This window comes from Diabrotica virgifera, chromosome 5 (genome assembly GCF_917563875.1).
Source record: "Diabrotica virgifera virgifera chromosome 5, PGI_DIABVI_V3a".
Taxonomy (NCBI): Eukaryota; Metazoa; Arthropoda; class Insecta; order Coleoptera; family Chrysomelidae; genus Diabrotica; species Diabrotica virgifera.
The window spans coordinates 232,274,046-232,295,432 of record NC_065447.1 but is presented as its reverse complement, the minus strand read 5'-3'; the positions used below and the strand labels follow the sequence as shown (position 1 = coordinate 232,295,432).

Sequence of the window (21,387 nt, the reverse complement as noted above, 5' to 3'; positions counted from 1 at the left end):
CAACTTACACATCCGAGGGTACAAAAATTACCATCAAGCTGAAAATTGGCAGGATTGTTCAAAATAAATCCCAAATATAGTTTTTAGCGATTTTCAACGAAACGGTAAGTTTTATCATAAAATTAGTTCTAACAAAAAATGTAGATTTGGTAATTATCCATAAAAATGTCTATTTTTTTCCTAAGGGCCACCGTTTTTGAGATACAACGATTAAAAAAGTTGTAATTGTCATAATATGCGCACACGTTTCCGCACCACCTTTGGTGGTTTTAACGTGGTTTCCCCAGTAGGCCTATTCCACGGATCTGTTATGATTCTGTTTAATTTCAAGCTATTGAATAATTGATATTGGCAAGGGTTAAAAATGATGAAAGTTTATAAAAAGCGGTATAAATTAAAAAAAAAGGGAAATTCATCCAACTGGTTCATAATTTTCTAATACTTCTGCTTCCTCTTCTCCTTGTTCTTCTTCTTCTTCTTCACCTTCTAGTTCTTCTTGTTCTTCTTCTTCTTGTTCTTATTCTTCTGGTTCTTATTCTTCCTGTTCTTCTTCTTCTTGGTCATCCTGGGTGCAAGTAAATTGCCCCAATAATGACACATTGCATGGCTCCTCGATACAATCAAATGAATCCTCAATTGTTGGTGAATCAACATTGGAGCACGACCGGTTTTAACAATTAGTGCATACTACCGAACAAAACAGTCCAACCTTTTTGCAACCACATTTAGCGCTACATCCCTTTTTCCAGTTGCAAAAAATTGTGTCCAGGAGTTTTTTCGGCGCAGGTGGGAGTAAAGTTTGAATTGGTTCTAATGAACTGTCGACTAATTTCCATCCCCAGTCTTTTGGATCTAGTTGATAACTAAGCCACACTTGAACTTGGTAATATACTCGAAAAAGATGTTGATGAGCAGCCGCTCAGGTTGGAGGAAGACAAGATAATTGCACTTGTTTTTTATTTCGAGTATTTTTAAAGAAACATGCATATCGAAACTTATCTAAGCACGTAGTTTTTTTAGGCGCTCCATACATAGAGAGAAGAAAGCTAATTCCGTTGGAAATAACTTCTTGTGGAGTTGAATTAGTTTTTTTTAAACTTCAGCACATTTAAGTAAAATTAGGTTTAACAAGTATATTTACTCCGGAGTAGTACTTAAGACTAATTAATCCGGAGTTCGAGTTTGGCAAGCGAGGCGAGAGGTCGTGTGGCAGGTGTATTGGCGATAAGGTAATTTCGAATTCGAAACCTATCACAATAAAAACACCGGTTTTTTAAAAGACCTATCGTTATCGATAATCGTTAAACTTAAAAAGCGTTCTTGTGCGAAATAAAAATAAACTTCTAAGTGTATAATAATAATATTTATATTAGTGCTGAGGTTAACATTTAATTTAAAATGGCCAGTGGCGGAACAGGAACAATCCGAAAGGAAACCTATAGAAAGAATGAAGAACTATCTGATAGTGGCGACGAAGAATCTAAGAAGAAAAAATATAAAGAAGATAAATTATATTTTGAAAAGAGTAACCTGACGAGACGAACACCGAATAAAAGCAACGACACAAATGAAGAGATGATAAAAATGATGCGGGAAGTTATGTGGAAAAATGATGAAATGATGGCAGAAATAAGAACCATACGGAAAGACCAAAAAGAAACGATGGAATATATTAAGGAGCTGAAAGAAAAAAACGAAAAATTGGAAGAAGGTTTAAAAATGGCAAACAATAGAATAGAACAATTGGAAAAAGATAGACGGAGAAATAATATAGTATTAAAAGGCCTAACACTAGATGCTACCGACGGAAAGCCTGTAAAGGAGTCAGTAGAACACTTCATAGGAAGAAATCTGAAATTAGAGGTCAGACTGAGAGGAGCGGTGAAGATCGGCGACCAAATCTTTGTAGCAGAAATGGAAAACCTAACGGATAAGATGAGTGTACTAAAAAACAAAGGAAAACTGAAAAATCTACAGGGACAAAAGGTGTATATAGAATCAGATTTAACAAGAAAGGAAAGGAAAATACAAGCAAAAATTAGGAAAATGGCAAAAGAAGAAAAAGACAAAGGTAATACTACGAAGATAGGATATATGAAACTGGAGATTAATGGAAAGGAGTGGAAATGGGACCATAATAAAGAGAAACTTATACTAACTCACAGAAATATCGGGGAAGGGACTTCAAAAAACTAAAAGAAAATAATGAGACCGGACCCACAACAATGACAACCAAGGCAATGAATGGGAAAAGCGATAGGGAAAAAGATGATGCAAAGGTAAACAAGGATGAAAATAGGAAAAAGGGGAAAGCTAGATTGCAGAAAAAAGGAGAGATAAAAATGGGAACATGGAATGTGAGAAGCATCAATGGAAAAGAGGAAGAACTGGTAGAAGATATGATAAGACAAAAAATAGAAATACTAGGCATAACAGAAACGAAGATGAAAGGAAAAGGTCTTAAGAAAATACACAAAGGATATTGGTTACTTTGGGTAGGAGCGGATACAAAAGAGAGAGCAAAAGAAGGAGTCGGGATAATAATTGCACCGAATAGACTACAACACGTTATAGAAGAAACATATGTTAACCAGAGAATATTATCGGTGAAAATTAAACTGATGGACGAAGAAATATGGACAATAATAACAGCCTACGGAGTAAATGAAGATGCAAGAAAGGAAGAGAAAGATAAATTTTTCGAGGAGCTCCAAATGCAAATTGATAATGGGGAAGAAAACATAATTGTAATGGGAGATCTAAACGGTAGAGTCGGAAACAACAACAGCGGAATAGAGGAGTGAATGGGAAAAGAAGGAGAAGAAATGCTAAACAGAAATGGTGAAAGAATAATAGAAATATGTATGGAGAATAAACTAGTTATAACAAATACAAAATTTAAACATAAAGAAGTACACAAATACACGAGAGTACAAGACAGCAGAAACGAAAAATCAATCATAGATTACTTTTTGGTAAGCAGCAACAAATGGAAAAGAGTACAGGATACGAAAGTGAAAAGAGGCTCGGAGATTGGCAGTGACCACCATCTAGTAATAATGAGAATGAGAACAACAGAGGAAAAAGAAGAAAAGAGAAGAAAGGTAGTAAATGAAAAAATAAAAAGTTACAAATTAAAAGAGGAAATATATAAGAAGAAATTCCAAGAAAAATTAGATAATACTTTGAAAGGTAGGGCAAAAAATACAAATATAGAAAAAAAATGGGAATATCTAAAAACCAGCATAATCAAAGCAGCTGAGGAAACTTGCGGGAAAGCAAAAATAGCAAACACTAACATGAGGAGAACAGAATGGTGGACGGAAGAAATACGAGAGAAAATAAAGAACAAAAAAGACAAATGGAAAAGATACCTAAGCACAAAACACCCGGAAGATTACGAAGCATATAAAGAAAAAAGGAAAGAGGTTAAAATAGCGGTGAAAGCAGGAAAGGAAAGGTCATGGGAGATATTTGGACAAAAAATGACAAAAAATTATAGGGAAAACCAAAAACTCTTCTACGGCGCATTAAAACAACTCAGACAAAAGAAAGAGCACACGATGCCGAATATAAAAGACAAGAATGGAAACGTACTAACAGAAGAAAAACAAATAATGGAAAGATGGAGAGAACATTTCAAAGAGCTAACTCATGTAGACAAGGACAACATAGGGGAGATACAAGAAAGGAATGAAGAACAACAAGTGGAATCCATAACAAGAGAGGAATTAGAGAAAGCAATAGAAAGAGTAAAACTGGGCAAAGCACCAGGCAAGGATCATATCACCCCGGAAATGATAAAATTCATGGGGACAGAGGGAATGGATAGCATGAAAGAACTAATGAATGATATCATAAATAGAGCAGAATTACCAAAGGACTGGAAGAAAGACATTATATTACCAATACACAAAAAGGGAGACAAGAGAAACTGTAATAATTACCGAGGTATCACCATATCAAGTATCCCTGGGAAGGTATTAGCAAGAATACTAGAGACAAGAATAAAAACACAAATAGAAACAACTATGGAAGACACACAGTGTGGATTCAGGAAGGACAGAAGCACGCAAGACCTAATATTCACATTAAGACAAGTAAGTGAGAAGGTAATCAAGAAAAATAGAGAGATACATATGTGCTTCATTGACCTGGAAAAGGCGTTTGACAGAATCCGAAGAAAGGACGTTTGGAAGACACTAACAGAAAGGGGAGTCGACAGACACATAATAGAAGTAATAAAGGATATGTACAAAAATAATACAAATACAGTAAGAACCAATAACGAGGAATCCAGAGAATTTTCTACAAGTCAAGGCGTCAAACAGGGATGCGTGCTGAGTCCACTGCTATTCTCAGTGGTACTGGATGAAGCGATAAAGAAAGCCAAGAGAAGAATGAGAAAACTAACATTAGGATACTGGCAAATGAAACAGACTCAACTATCGGAGCTACTATTTGCAGACGACATGGTATTGATAGCAGAAAACAGAGAAGACTTACAGAACAATCTTGAAATCCTAGAAGAAGAACTATCAAACATAAATATGAAAATTAATACAGAGAAAACAAAAACAATGATAATTTCAAATACGAGGAAGACACACGCAATAGAATTAGACGGGAAACAACTAGAGCAAGTGGAATATTTTAAATACCTAGGAGTAATAATCGAATCAAATGGTAAACAAGACATGGAAATAAACGAGAGAATGGGACGAACAGGAAGCTTATTTAACACTATGAAAACAACATTTTTTGGGAAAAAAGGGATACCGGAAAAAGTAAAAACGGCAGTCGTTAAATCAGTAGTTAGACCAACAATCATGTATAGCAGCGAGACATGGACATTGACGGGGAGACAAAAATCCAGAGTCAATGCTATGGAAATGAGGTTCCTGAGGAAAATAGCAAACAGAAAAAGGACAGACAAAATACGAAACGAAACAATTAGACAAAACCTAAAACTAGAACCAATCAATGAAAAAATAGTAGAAGGACAACTTAGATGGTTCGGGCACGTGTGTAGAATGTCGAACGAGAGGCTAACAAAACGAGTGTTCGAAACGAGAGTGCAGGGGAAAAACAAAAGAGGGAGACCAAGAGTTATGTGGGTAGATGAAATCAGGAAAGAAGTCGAGAAGAAGGGATTGACATTGGAAAGTGCAAGAAACCTAGCGCAAGATCGGAAAGCATGGAGACTACAATGCCAAACTCAACTCCACCAGCCTTACACCTAAAGGTAGAAAGGCTTAGGACTAAGTAAGTAAGTATTAGTACTTAGCAATAAACATTTTGCCTAAAAAGTTGGCTTTCATTATCATGTTCAAACCCTTCTGAGAAAGGAATAGGTAGGGTGATTAGATTAGCCGACGTACCTATAGAACGTGTTTATTCCGACAAAACACATCTTTACAAATTGAATAAGACGCATAAGTAAGAAGAATTATTATGAGTTAATACTTTGTCCTATCAATTTACTATTTATGTTGGGAATAAGCCGTAAAATTGAAATAATAATTCTTATTACTTTGGCGTTATATTCACTTTGTAACGATTTTTTTGTTGGCACTGTAATATAATACAGCTTATACATTGCACCCCTCGGTAGACCGCAAGCTGTATAGTAGAAACATTATCTTGTAATATCTTTTATTATTATATTATGTAATATAAGTTAGGTTGACCGATAGAATATTATGTTTACTTGTATTACAGCTTCAGTGATGTATATGTACAGTGATGAGCGCACTAATAACCGGCAAAATAACGCAAAAGATGGAAAACATATTAAGTTGTGAGGTAAAAAGAGATGAACCTAGAAGAGGTGTTAAATTTAGCGATAGTAACTTTAAACTGATTATTGATTTGACTGTTTCCCACCTTTAGACGTATCGGACGAGTTTGAGAAATGCCACTGTCATAGTGACAGTTTTAGTTGACATACTCCTTTGATACGTCTAAAGTTGGGAAACAATCAATATAATGTCAACTGATATGTTACTATCGCTAAATTTAACACCTCTACTAGTTTTGTTTCTTTCTATCTCACAATGTAACATGTTGTCCATCTTTTGAGCTATTTTGCCGGTTATTAGCACGCTCATCACTGTATACGTGGTGTACTAATACATAAATATGACGATTAGAACTCTTTCAACTCTTTGAATCGTTGTATCTCAAAAACGGTGGCTCTTACGAAAAAAAGTATTAAGATATTTTTTATAGATAATTATCTAATCTACATTTTTGTTAGAACTAATTTTATGATAAAACTTACCGTTTCGCTGAAAATCGCTTAAAACCATATTTGGTGACCTTTGACCCCGCGTAAATTTTTTAGCTCGGGTCGGATTTATGAGGACTTTTTAGATTTCATTTATGATGGTATTTTGAACAATACTGCCAATTTTCAGCTTGATGGTAATTATTGTAACCTCACTCTTATTTTTGAGTCTAACTAGACCGGTCTAGTTAATAAAGTAGAGATTGCTTGATGTAAATTAATAAAGATTATGCTGATGAACTATTCCACTTCTGTGAAATGTAGCCCTCATCTTCAAATAGCACATAATCGATTAAAATCAGACGCTTTGCACTTGCTGCTGGGAGCGCTTTTTTTGTTTCTTCAGATTTTAATTCTTCAACAGAAAAATATATTTTTAAAATTAAAGACAAGACATAAAAGCCGATTAAAAAGGTAATACCATAAAAACTGTCACAGCTTGCTGTTGTACTTAATCTAAAAATAGTTGCATTTATTGCATAATGTGTTGATTTATGTTTTGTACTAGTTATTTACTGAATAAGAATAATTTTGTTACATTATTACACAATACTAAGTTATTACTACTTACAAAAATTAAAGGTATTCCAGAAATTTTAATAAATCTAAAAATATCTCGGAAAGTAATTAGTTTAGATATAGGAAATACTTTATAAAAATGAAAAATGATCATAAATGCAATCTTTTGAAAAAATAAAATATAGTGTTTTACATTTAAAAATTATGAGAAAAAAATCGTAAACTTTTATTTTTATTGCAGATTCGGATTCTACATAAAAAATAAACAAGGTTTATCTCGGTTTATTTAAATTTTTTTTCGATTCGCAACAAATAGCACTGTAATCTGAAAAAAAACAAATACAGAAATAATGTGTATTTTAAAAAGTATCTTTCACCTGAATGAAGCAGAAAAAATTACAACAACAATATTTTCAAGTAAATGATGGTTTTGCTTGTTTTTGATTCAGAGGGATGCACATTGTCTCAGATGCAGAATCCACCATTAAAATGGTAAATAGTAATTTAAATCTGAGACTGTTCATGTTGAAAGTTCTTTCTGGTACATCCTTAATCTGCGACTTTAACAATTTATAAGACCGCAGACGACGAATATAGAAAACAAAAATATTTCACTTTTTATTTACATATTTATTAATAAAGAAAACAATTTGCTTACAACCGGAAATAATAAGCCGAAAGAATAAGAAGCCGAAATAATATATGAAGTAATTTGAAGAATTTTATTATTTTAATTTAAACGATATTTTCATTTTGAAATATAAAAATACTGTTATTGTTATATTTTTATATCATAAGTATTATATTTCATGATCACAAAACCATCTATCAAGAATTCAACAATATTATTGTATAAATTGTTTTATTTATTTTAAATATGTACTTTCATAGCAAACATTGATTTTTTCTTAAAATTATGCCCTCAGGCGTGGGTGGGGAGGGAAATCTTTACGGTACTAAATACAGAATCCAAATCTGCAATAAAAATAAAGGTTTTAAGATTTCAAATTATTCAAAAAAAAAAAGATTTAAAAAAAATCACTGAGAGGTTCTAAATCTCCGAGAGGTTGAATCGGGTTTGGTTCCTATCGTAGTGAAAAAAAAAGAAAAAAAATAATTAGCATAGTTGTATTTATTAACATAGTAAGTAGACATTGTTATTTGTAAGCTTTATTTTTTATTATTCTTTATTTTTAAGTGTATACTGGACAATTTTGTATGAACGAATAATAATTTTATATGTACTTACGTGGCTAAAGGTTCTAAACCAAGGCCAGAATCAAAACAAAAAAAAATATATTTCAAAGTTGTCCTTTGTCCCATTCGATAGGTTGTTGAAAAATATTAAATCCATGTTTTTTAGTTGTTTTCTTTGGAACTGTAATTTTCAAGATATTAAAGCGTTTCCAAAATTTTCCTAGAGTATCAGAATAAATCGTATTTTGTCGATTATAGCGGCATCCATCAACAATTCGAAAAAATGTCTCGAATAAAACGTATTTAAAAGACTACGTTTTCAATCTAATAGCATATAAAACATCAAAAATATTACTCTACATCCCACCAGACTGAAAACAATGGGAACCTTCTCTGGTTACACCTCCGAGGCTTCTAAAATTTGCAAGCCATAACGGATGCTGAGACTAAAGAAGATTAAGGAATTTTACAATTTATAATTCACGTCTCATCTGCTCAGCGCGGTAAAGTTCCAACGAGAATGGTTCCCCTCGTACTCCAATTAGAGTAAACATGTAAATCAAAAATGAATAACCATTTTCAACTTCGTTGAAAACTTAGTCTTTTGCTAGCAGTTGCCGCTAGGGCATCCTTGCCATTTCGTTCGTTGCAATCCATTACTGCACGCCCAGTGGCGGATCCAGAAACTTTGTTTAGGGGGGGTCGTGGGTCTTGAGGGTGATTTAATTACCAATCCCTGATGGAAGGTCACTTAGTCTTACCAACCCTAGGATACGTGGGTTTACAATTATGGGGGGGGGTCATGACCCCCGTGACACCCCCCCTGGATCCGCCAGTGTGCACGCCGGGGTTTGTCCTGGTTGGCCAGAGAGAGCAGCATATGTGCCTCCTGATGAGAGACTAATAAGTTTCGAAACCGGTAGAGGTGCTTGCTGCACTCTCTGATTGAACTAGAACTAGAATATAATGCGGCTGTAGTTTCGTGTTGCAACGAAATTAAAAATAGTTATTCATTTTTGAAAAACTTATTTACTTTTATTCGAGATAAAATGGGGGTTCCTGTTTAAGATTTCAAAACATTCCTAGGGAGTGCAGGTGGATGGTCGTGTTTGGTGTCATTCAACAGACAAATAAAATTCGACTGAAATTTCGCAAAATATAGAATGACTTCCATAAATTGCCGCCGTGAGCTTACATTGTCTCAATATACCTATACCTGCATACCATCGTCAACATCTAATGACAAAACAATAAAGAATTGCAGAATCTTCCATATATAAGAGGTGAGTTGGCGGTGGCAATCCTCTTACCGGTGCTGTCACTAGTTGGCTGGGCAAAAGAGCGAAAGTTACCTTCATTTGTTTTCAGTTTTGTTTCAGTACGGATTAATCGCCGTTTCGTTTCAGTACTGAACATGCGGTGTTGAGTGAAAAGTGAGCCATTATTCTGCTCAAGAGTGTTAAAAACACAGTGCTTTAGTGATTCACAAACAACGTCTCAGGGCCGGTTTTCATCCAAGTTTTATCAATAGGAGAGTTAGATGAGAAATATGACTACCAAAATTTTAATGTAAGTATTAATTAAACACTAAATATACAGATTTATAAAATACAAATTTAAAATCATTTTATTCTTTATCAAATTTACTAGTTATTTAAATGAACAATAATTATAATATTGAATTCCACAGGAAATATCCACTTTTTTGATACTAAAAATATTAATTTAAATTTGGGAGGACACTCTTGGGACCAATTTTTTGTTGTTCTTTACTACCTGAAACGAATGAGAAAAAAAAATAGTGGCGCCACCCAGAGCGAGGGTAATCATGTCTTTTTTGCGAAATTTCAAAAATTGAATGAGCGAGGTAATACTGATTTTAGAGTGTAAATAGGTCAACTTAAAATTGCTGTAGAATCTGTCAAAATTACCTACAAACCTTTTCAAAAAACAAAAATAAAACCCTTTTTGTATCATCATCAACCGTTTTAAGTCCACTGCTAGACATAGGCATCCCGTAAATAATTCCATTTTTGTATACTTTTAAAATAAAGCTGGTATTTTTCTCTTCTCTCCTAGCGCATGTGCCAAAAAATGGCTTAGGCTAGTTCTATTCTAGTTCAAATAAGGAGGTGCTACTCTGGCTAATATACAGTCAGTACCATACCCCCGCTACCATATGTGCAAAGTGTGCAATGCACACGGGTGTCATCCTTTAGGGGCGCCAAAACCAAGGGTCCAAAATTGAAAAAAAAAATGTAAAAAAAACAAAAATTAATTTTAAAACAAAGGTTGAGAAATTAAATGCGATGACGTATAAGTAAACAAGAAACATATTTAAATTAAGTGACAGTGATCTTTTAAAACGTTGTTTTGTTCTTGAAGAACGACTGACAGATCAGGATATAATAAGGATATAATATACAGGGTGAGTCACCACTAACGGGACGGAATATTACAGCGAAACGGTAAAAGATTTGAAAAAAATTTAAATTGAATAGTTTGTAAGTTGATAAAAGCTACATTTTCAAATTATTTTGAAATATACAGGGTGTCCCAATAAATGGCGGCGTATCAAAATTATATTTTTTCTTATGGAACACCCTGTATTTTATTGCATTTTTTAATTGTCCGTAAAAAGTAAGGTATAGTTTCATAAGGCTTCCCTATACCTATGTACAGAGTGTTCTGAGTTATGTTGACTTTCCTTAAAATGTAAAGTTTTAAAAGAAGGCTTATTCTCAAGTTATTTAAGAAATTATAAAAACATTACTTTTACATATAAATAGTTGGATATTGGTTGAATGTATTCCATGGTTAATTATTACACATTTGTCTACAGGGTGTTCAAAATTTATAGTTTCATTAGTGGGGTATTCATTGTGTCATATGATGCGTATTTTAAATGGAACACCATGTATATTAATAAATAATTATACTTAACAAATTTACCTCTTTCGAATGGTATATAGATGTCCTATACCTAGGTCTCATAGTTTTTGCGTAATTTACAATTATTTAAATTCTTACTCTGTAAATCGATTTTAAAACAAAAGATGAAGTTAATTAATGTCATTGTATGACATTGTCATTTTATGACAATACGGTCTGGTAATTATCTTATAATTAATGCATTCCATGATTGATTATTACACATTTATTTACAGGGTGTTCAAAATTTACAGTTTCATTATTAGATTATTCAATGTAGCATAATATGATGGGTATTTTATTAGAACACCATGTATATTAATCAAAGATTGTACTAAACACAGGTTTCTGCGTTAGGAAGTGCAGCATTTACAATATTTTTATTATAACCCCATTTAAAAAAAATTCATCTTGGTCAATCCTGGTGACCTAGGTGGCCAAATATATGGACCGAATCAATCTATCCATTTATTTCTAAATTTTATGTTGAGGTTGTTCTTAACATCACGTCAAAAATAAGCAGGAGCTCCGTCCACTTGGAGCCACATGTTTGTTCGCACGCTAAGTGGAAGGTTTTAAGAAATTTAATAAAGTTGCTCCATTCAGATTTTCGTCAAAAAAATATGGGTCGATAACGTACTGGCTCAGAATACTGCCCCAAACATTAACACTTCATCGGTGTTGGCGATCAACAGTAAAATGTTTGTTTACTGTATCATAATAAAATGAAAGCTATGTCTATTAACTAGACGATTATTATTAAAAGTAGGTAGATTCGTCTGTACACAATACATTCTTAAAAAAAATCAGGATCTTCTCCAAATTCTAAAGTCTATAAACGAAAAGTTAAACGTTCCTGTTCTGTCTAATGCTGGTGTAGTTGAGTTTTATACGGATGATAGTGGTTTTTCTTGTGTATTCTACATACACTTGTTAGACTGATCTCCAATTGACTCGACATTTTTCACGTAGGTACTAGTATTTGGGTTTTCCGTAACAGAAAGCAGGACATCAATATCGTTGACGTCATCAAAAATAAATAGTTTATTTTTATTTAACTTTTCCTACCTATGCAAAATTACCAGCAGCACGGATTCTATCGAGAAATTTCTCAAAAACGTCCTTTTTTGGGTATCCTCTATCAGGATACTTTTAAGCGTAAACTTTAGAAGCTAAGAGAAAATTTTAAAAATATTCCCCAATGAAAAGTAGCATGTCTACTCTTTCATAGATAGTGTGATTATTCATTTTTAGGAACAATTAAATTTGAATGTAATTGGCTCTTCCAAAGCCATTTTTAAGTAAAAAAAAATTGAATATCATACACGGATGTTTATAGTTTTGATAATTACCAGACCGTACTGTCATAAACTGACAATGTCATACAATGACATTAATCTTTTGTTTTAAAATCGATTTACAGATTAAGAATTTAAATAATTGTAAATTACGCAAAAACTATGACACCTAGGTATAGGACATTCATATACCATTCGAAAGAGGTAAATTTGGTTAGTATAATTATTTATTAATATACATAGTGTTCCATTTAAAATAAGCATCATATGACACATTGAATACTCCAATAATGAAACTGTAAATTTTGAACACCCTGTAGACAAATGTATAATAATTAATCATGGAATACATTCAACCAATATCCAACTATTTAGATGTAAAAGTAATGTTTTTATAATTTCTTAAATAACTTGAGAATAAACCTTCTTTTAAAAGTTTACATTTTAAGAAAAGTCAAGATAACTCAGAACACTCTGTACATAGGTATAGGGAAGCCTTATTAAACTATACCTTATTTTTTGCGGATAATTAAGAAATGCAATAAAATACAGGGTGTTCCATAAGAAAAAATATAACTTTGATACGCCGCCATTTATTGGGGCACCCTGTATATTTCAAAATAATTTTAAAATGTAGCTTTTATTAACTTACAAACTATTCAGTTTAAATTTTTTTCAAATCTTTTGCCGTTTAGCTGTAATTTTCCGTCCCGTTAGTGGTGACTCACCCTGTATATTCCAATTATTTGTTTAAAAAGCGTTAAAGATATTTTTATTACCTGATGATGCTGACCCCTTAAATATTTTACAATATATATTTGAAAACTATTTAATCTCCACCCTTCCAAACGTAAGCATTTCACTAAGAATTCTTTTGGCATTGCCTGTGTACAGTACTGTGTAATATTAGCAATTGAAGAAGAACTTTTTGACGGTATAAATTTTAGCGATGTAATTAATGAATTTGCAACAGCAAAGTCTCGGAAACTATATGGCTCCTATAATAGCTATTTTTTATTTAACTATTGTACCTACAGCCCAGTAAATGAACGTGAAATACGGCGATAACGTGTAATTTTCAGAGATTTTCACCACCGAGTTTCATGAAAATTTGTATTTACGTTCTACTTACCCTCCACTTCAAAGCTGGACTTGTAACGTTTATTGCTTTGCTTGGGGGGTGAAGAAATATAGATTTAAATAAGTCCAGGAATTGATAAACTGACTAATTCTAAGCCACTTTTTTTCAATAGAGTTTTGTAACTAAATCAATATTTATTGAGGTATTTGCGAGTGAAAATGTTTTTTTTTAACAAAAAAAACACATTTTTAGGCGGATAAACTCAAAAACTAAGTATTTTATCGAAAAAATATTGTTATCAAAAAGGTAGCTTGTAAAAAAAAGGAAAAATGGTATATTCATATTATTCTGAAAGTCTATAGACCTAGTAAAAGCAAAATTGGGGCTCATGAAAATACGTTCTTATTCGACAAAATCCAAATCGAATATTTCAACGTAAAATAACCAAAAATGTTGTACTTTCCGGGTAAAACTCATTAGAACTTATTATGACTTCTCAAGTTCAGTTTTTTGCTTTATTTCAAGCACCTACCTACCTAACTACCTACTTTCAAAAAAATAAATAAATAAACATGAACCAAAATGCCTTAAGGGGCGCCAAAATAGTTTTTTGCACACAGGCGTCAGTAACCCTTACGGGGGCCCTGTATACAGTGTGTCAATTTGAAAAGTTGCCACCCCCCTATAATTTGGTCCTTATAGAAAATCTAAAAATATGCAAGAGCACGTCAAATTTATTTGTGTAGACCAGTTTTCAACTAAATTACATCAACCCTATAGCGGAGGCGGACACAACCCCCAAAATCTTTAATGGAAAGGGGGGTTGAGTGATACCTCATTTTGAAGGTCATTAAATTACCTTTTCAAAAATACCACATGCCTTATATTTCTTTTCTGTACTTTTCAAAACATCTTGGACTCAATACTCTAAAAAATTTTGGAGGAGTTCTGAACTCGATACTTAATATCTTTACGGTTTTACTTGATTTTTCCAAAAATACTTCAATAAAAAAAACTCTAAATACTTCAACACCCCAAAAAAACTTAAATTTGGAGTTCAATACTCCAAAAAAAATTTTGGAGTTCTGAACTCGATATTTAATATCTGTACGGTTTCACTTGATTTTTCCAAAATTACTGAAGAGAAATATAATGTAGGCGGTATTTTTGAAAAGTTAATCGAACTATCTTTAAAATGAGGTATCACTCAACCCCCCTTTCCATTAAAGATTTTGGGGGTTGTTTCCTCCAGCGCTAGAGGGTTAGTGTAATTTGGTTGAAAACTGGTCTATAAAATGTCCCCCTCACAAATAAATTTGACGTAATTTTGTATATTTTTAGATTTTCTATAGGGACCAAATTATAGGGGGTGGCAACTTTTCAAATGAGCGCGCTAATAGCCGGCAAAATAGCACAAAAGATGGAAAACGTATTAAGTTGTGAGATAATAAGAAATGAAACTAGTCGAGCTGGGAAATTTAGCGATATTAACCTATAAAATTACATTATTTTGATTGTTTCCCACCTTTAGACATATCGCACGAGTTTGGAAACTACCACTGTCACAGTGACAGTTTTGGTTGACATACTTTTCTGATAAGTGTAAAGGTGGGAAACAGTCAATATATTACTGTAAATTTATAGGTTAATATAGCTAAATATCCCAGCTTGACTAGTTTTATTTCTTTTTTTATCTCACAACTTAATACGTTTTCCATCTTTTGTGCTATTTTGGCGGTTATTAGCGCGCTTATCACTGTATAAGATAATACTGAAAGCCTGGAATGAGGAACAAATCCGGAAGAGTGGTGTATTGGAATCGTTTGCCCGCTGCACAAAAAGGATGTTCAATTGGAATGTAGAAACCATAGGGGAATAACCCTCCTTAATACATAGTCCTGTCGCCAGGGGGGGTACAACGGCCTCCTGTATTCAGATGGACTTACCCAAGTTTTTATTATGTATTTTGGCCCGTAGAACACGAATTTTTTGGGTAACAGTTGATCCGGATGTCGATAAGATTGTTATAAACAAAGAAGTTGAGGAATTACATAACAGCGATTTCTCGCAAAACAAAACATGTTTTTGTATTTTTTGGGCCATTCTAACTAAAAAATGTTCCTACAAGTTTTTTCGTAGGATGCATAGTTTTCGAGATAAACGCGGTTGAACTTTCAAAAAATCGAAAAATTGCAATTTTTGAACCCGAATAACTTTTGATTAAAAAATAAAATAGCAATTCTGCTTACCGCATTTGAAAGTTCAAGTCAAATTCTATCGGTTTAGAATATATACATTACTAAAAATTTATGTGTTTATTGCTAAAAAAAGCTATAAACACATAGTGTTTCCCGTGCCTAATACATGCGTTTACATGCATGCTACTTAGAAATAGCCTCGCTTGCACTTGTACCTACTCTACCTACTCGTTCGATTTTAAATGAGAAATCATTGAAAACATCACTCCAGCACTAGGTGTTTATACTTTTGTTTAACAATAAAATAATAAATTTTTAGCAATGCAAATAACTAAAACCGATATACTTTGACTTGAACTTTCAAGTGCGGTAAGCAGAATTGCTATTTTACTTTTTAATCAAAAGTTATTCGAGTACAAAAATTGCAATTTTTCAATTTTTTGAAAGTTCCACCGCGTTGATGTAATCGACATGAATTACCGACCGTAATGAATTCAATATCGACACATACCATCTTTTCGTACATTCCTGATAAACTGATAAGAATGGTTAAGGCTACAATGCGTAAAGTTGTTTGCAAAGTCGAAATACAGGGCGAACAATCACAGGCCTATGGAACGCATGTTGGGCTGCGACAAGGAGATACGCTGGCGTGTCTCCTGTTCAACATAGCTCTGGAAAAGGCGGTCAGAGATGTCCGAATAGACAACAGAGAAAATATTTTTAATAAATCATCCCAAATTTTAGCATATTATGCAGATGACGTGGACCAAGTTGATGACGTAGACCTGAATATTCTGCAATATTTGTAACGAATTAATAACTATCCCAGAATAGTCGGGTTGCTCCTGTGTTCTGTCCAGGATACGCGAAGAATTCTTCTGTAGACCTAGATTTCGAAGGCTTAGATTTTACTTCTATCGCTTTTTTTGCGAGTTCAAGTTTCAGCTGAGTATGTATAGGTCTGGATCCCGCGTATGAAAAAAAAGTTGATTAATAGCAAGCTGAAAATTTGTTAATAGCTTAAGGGTGTCTAGTAGGATAAACTTTGATATATGGGAACACTGTAACAGGGGCAGTTTTAATTGTGGAACAGGTTAAAAATTTGGAACGGTCAGACCACGAAAACGGCACATTTATTTTGTCCGACAGAACAGACTTAAACTCTCCGAACAGAGATTAGACTCTCATGCAAAAATCAGACTGCTATTTATCACCTGTCATAATTCCTGTCATTTGACATATTCTACATGTTCCACTCATTAAAACGCCCATTTGGTGATAAATAGCAGTCTGATTTTTGCATGAGAGTTTAATCTCTGTTCGGAGAGTTTAAGTCTGTTCTGTCGGACAAAATACATGTGCCGTTTTCGTGATCTGACCGTTCCAAATTTTTAACCTGTTCCACAATTAAAACTTCCCCTGTTCCAGTGTTCCCATATATCAAAGTTTGTCGGACTAGACACCCTTAAGCTATTAACAAATTTTCAGCTTGCTATTAATCAACTTTTTTTTCATACGCGGGATCCAGACCTAGTAGCAATGGGAAAACAAGGACATTGGCCAACCTGATCTTAGTATTCCTTGATAGTGTTCGGTGTTTCCATATTTTAATTAATTTAGCTGTTGCGGTTCGGGTCATTGCTAGTCTATGCTTTATTTCTGAAGAGCAATTGCCACTGTCGTGAACATGTCTCATCTTTCTTTTTACTGTGTTCAATTTCATTACATCCTTTTTTTTTTTCGTAGCGTCCATGATTTTTTCCACATTTTTCGTTAAAAGCACCTCTCAAAGCGGCAAATATTTTTTCAGCTGCGTCCATAATTGTCCATATAAAAAGACAAAGAATACATAACATCTCAATATTCTAGTTGAAACGAAATAGGCGATGGATTACCCCAGCTATTTGAAATACTATTCGAAAATAATATTTCAACTGACCAAGATAGCTATCGTTCACCCTAAGCTTAACTCAGTCTCTCAAGGTGTGTGTTCGTCTTGTTCTAATCTTAGAATATGAACTCTGAAAATTTAGTATGGAAGCAAATAAAACAGTATTTTAAACTAATCATGTTTATTGTTGTAAATATATTCAAATTCTTGCCAAAAACTAACAATTCTGGATTATACTTATGGCTTTTGGTATGGTGTGTTCAACAGTAAATGGTTGAGTTCAATTAGTGCGGTCGTAAATATTATTAAATTTATCTGACCTGGCCCATTGTTAAGACCCACCCAGAGCGATAAGCCACCGAGGTAGACAGAGTTGGTCTTTTGCAATTAACACTGACTAGACGGTACTCCCATAATAAAGCCTGAAATAAATTTTACCTGAAACCGGGCCTTTTATACTATTATCGGTTAATCCAGGATGTTTATAGTGGTAACTAATTGAACTCAACCATTTACTGTTAAACATACCATATCTGGTTCGATGGTAACTTCTTGATGTCGAATGGTACTGCTGTAGACTTCTTGTAGACCTGGGCAGATGTTTGGCCCTAGGCCCCTGCAGCTGGAGATGGTAGTCGTTGCAGTCTAGATGTCATGGTCCCATTGCTGTCAGCCTTAGTGTCATCGCCGGCGATAGGCTTTTTTGAAGCTCCCAGAGGGAGGACTTGATCTTTATCCCAAAAAACTATAAGATTAAAACACATCTCAAACATCAAGAAGAAAAACCAAAAACGAGCCTTTGCCAAACAATCGTAAAAAGTAGTTATTGGCAAAGGTAAATTAAATGGAATTACGATTGATACTACTAGTTAAAATTTGATTACTAAACGTGGATATATGTAAATTAAAAAGATATATTTAAAACTAAAATAGCAGAACCAACGAACTGTCAACACTGATGGAATCGCCATAAAACGAAGTTAATGTCGTCAGGATTAGATAAAAGATAATCAGGTAAAGGAGGGAAGATAATCGCTATCTTTCGTAAGCAAACAAATTGACAGTTAGCAAATTTTACCTGACAAATTCTCTGTCTCTCTCATATCTCTCTAGAAGTGCTAGAACCTCTCTTTTGTATGTTGGCGCCTATCTCGCTTCACTGTTGGAATGGAACGGGGCCATTCCATCAGTGTTGACAGTTCATTGAGCAGAACACATGCTTTGACATTGGAGGTTAGGTTAGATACGTAAAAATGATTATAAAAAGCTGTTAGATGTAGAAATGTAATTAAAATATGATAATATGTATTCTTACCCCAAGAGAATATGGTCTGATGAAATAGATGGGGCCTTATGGGCTCATCTCTTTAAATAGATTATTTTTGCCCCTACATTACTAATTGTCACTCTCATTGACATGACAGCGCAAAGTATGAGTAGATGGGCAACCATGTTCCGTATTGAAAGACATCTACAGAGTAAGAATATATGAAGTACGTTCCGTATGATGATTTAGATTTTAGATGAAAATAGAGATAGGAAATAGAGGATAATAAAAGAGGGCGCCAACGAGTTTTTAACGAAGAAAACAGGTAAAACAAATACAAGAAAATTATTACTAATGAAATATTAAAGAAAATAAAGAAAAATAATTATTTAAAAAATAAAATATCAAAGATATTCTTTTTCTCATGATCATCTTTCAGTGCGTCACAGTTTTTCGATTTCTTTCTAGCGCATTAAATTGTATGTGACAGAAAAAAAGGCACGTTGGTGATTACATTTCGTCGGTGACATTTATAACATTTATTCTAGTTATTCTAGTTGTCGATAGATGGCACCATAATAAAAAAAATATTTTTTATTATTACAAATATTACAAATATAATCTGTATAATTTATAAGACTATACAAATCAAAGAAAATACCATTTTATAAATGCAAGAAACACATTTGATTTGTTTTTATTCCAAATTGAAAATAAAATGTGACAACTGTCAGATTTAACTAAAATGTCATGTTAGAATAAATAATGTCATAAATGTGTATTATCACGGACTTACCCTTTTTCCTATCATTTGTTACGCACTGAAAAATGCTCATGAAAAGGACAATATGACGTTTGTAACGTTACATAGTTCTAATTTCTAAACCCAGTTACCCATTGCATAATACTGTTTTCGTCTTACTGAAAGCGCTTTCTGGCCATCTCAAAGCGTCGTTTTATTTCAAGGCTGCGGTCCCATTGTTCACTTAGCTCACTAAGCTCACATCCCAAATAATCGTATCTGGGTACTTTCTCTAAAGCTCTTCCTTTTACGTAGATTGTTTCGTCTTCAATCTTGTTCTTACTGACAATTATGATCTTTGTTTTTTTTTTGGTGTTCAGAGCTATTCCATACCTCCCGCAGTATTGCGTACTGCAATCAATAAATATTTGTAACCCATCTCTATCTGCAAGGAGTATTGTATCATCTGCAGTCTTATTCTTAAGTAATCTTCTTCTTCTTTTTCAAGTGCCATCTTCGTTCCGAAGGTTGGCGATCATCAGGGCTATACGTATTTTCGAAACTGCTGACCGAAATAATTCGTTGTTGCTACAGCTATACCATTCCCGTAGATTCTTTAGCCAGGAGTTTCGTCTTCTTCCTATGGACCTTTTTCCTGCTATCTTCCCCTGCATAATTATTCGATGCAGTTCATATCTTTCGCCTCTTGTAATGTGTCTTAAGTATTGCAGTTTTCGTTTTTTGATCGTAAATATGACTTCTTTTTCTTTATTCATTCTTCTCAAGACCTCGACGTTTGTGACTCTCTCCGTTCATGATATTCTCAAGATTCTGCGTTACATCCAAGTTAATGTCTCTAATTTTTTGGTATCAATCTTTTTCAGCGTCCATGACTCCATTCCGTAGAACAGCACAGAAAGTACGTAACATCTCATCAGGCGAAGTTTCATTTCAAGGTTCAAATCTCTTCCACAGGACACTCTCTTCATTTTAGTGAATATGGATCTGGCTTTTTCTATTCTTATTTTGATTTCTGCTGAGCTATCGTTGTCTTCATTTATTAAAGTACCTAAATATTTGTATTTGCTAACTCGATCGATAATTTCATTGTGTAAATATAAATTTTGGACATTTCGTGTTGATTTCGGTATTACCATAAATTTAGTTTTCTTTATGTTCAAAGATAGTCCATATTCTTCGCTGCAGTCTGCTATCTTATTCACTAATGTCTATAGCTCTTCAAGTGTTTCTGCGATCAAAACGGTGTCGTCGGCAAATCTCAGATTGTTTAATCTAACACCATTTATTTTAATACCTATGGATTGCTCAGATAGTGTTCTCTGATAGGGTTGGTGACAGTATACACCCTTCAATTTCTTCAGTGGTATTATTCTCTACTCTCACTACTGCTTTCTAATTGTAGTACATATTTGCTATTAGTCGGATGTCTCGTTTATCTAAATTCTTTTCTGCCAGGAGTCTGATTAGATGATCATGCCGCACTTGATCAAAGGCCTTGTTATAATCTATGGAACACATGAATACATCTTGATTTATGTCAAGACATCTTTGAGACATAACGTTCAGTGCAAACAACGCCTCTCTTGTTTCGAGTCCATTTCGGAATCCAAACTGGGTATCATTGATGTCAAATTCCAGTTTTCTGTGTACTCTAGTGTGTATAATTTTCACGAATATTTTCAGTACATGGCTCATCAAACTGATTGTACGGTAATCACTAGAATCACTACATTGTTTGGCATTCATCTTTTTTGGTATAATAACAAAGGTGGATAAAAGCCATTCTTGTGGTATTTTTCCTAATGTATAAATGCTATTGAAAAGTTCAACTAAAATGTTGATCGAGTCTTCTTTTATCAGTTTAAGGATTTCCGTTGGTATTTCATCTGGACCTGGGGCTTTACCGTTTTTCATTCTTTTTAGTACGTACATTACTTCCTCTTCGGTTAT

The 21,387-nt window shown here is 33.6% G+C and overlaps 2 protein-coding genes across 3 annotated transcripts in view; both read left to right on the top strand.

The window, feature by feature from the left end:
• The first annotated feature begins 4,697 nt into the window (after positions 1 to 4,697).
• LOC126884717 (uncharacterized) overlaps positions 4,698 to 21,387 on the top strand; it is a 222,295-nt gene continuing 205,605 nt past the window's right edge. The window contains exon 1 of the mRNA XM_050650841.1: positions 4,698 to 5,273. Within this exon, the coding sequence (XP_050506798.1) occupies positions 4,698 to 5,243 (546 nt within the window). The 3' untranslated portion in view covers positions 5,244 to 5,273. The remainder of the gene's footprint in view (positions 5,274 to 21,387) is intronic.
• LOC126884708 (mucin-5AC-like) overlaps positions 9,304 to 21,387 on the top strand; it is a 111,193-nt gene continuing 99,109 nt past the window's right edge. Inside the window, exon 1 of one of the 2 annotated variants that reach the window (XM_050650830.1) lies at positions 9,304 to 9,574. In XM_050650830.1, coding sequence (XP_050506787.1) covers positions 9,546 to 9,574 — 29 coding nt within the window. In that variant the 5' untranslated portion in view covers positions 9,304 to 9,545. The remainder of the gene's footprint in view (positions 9,575 to 21,387) is intronic. The other variant, XM_050650831.1, reaches the window with a different exon arrangement.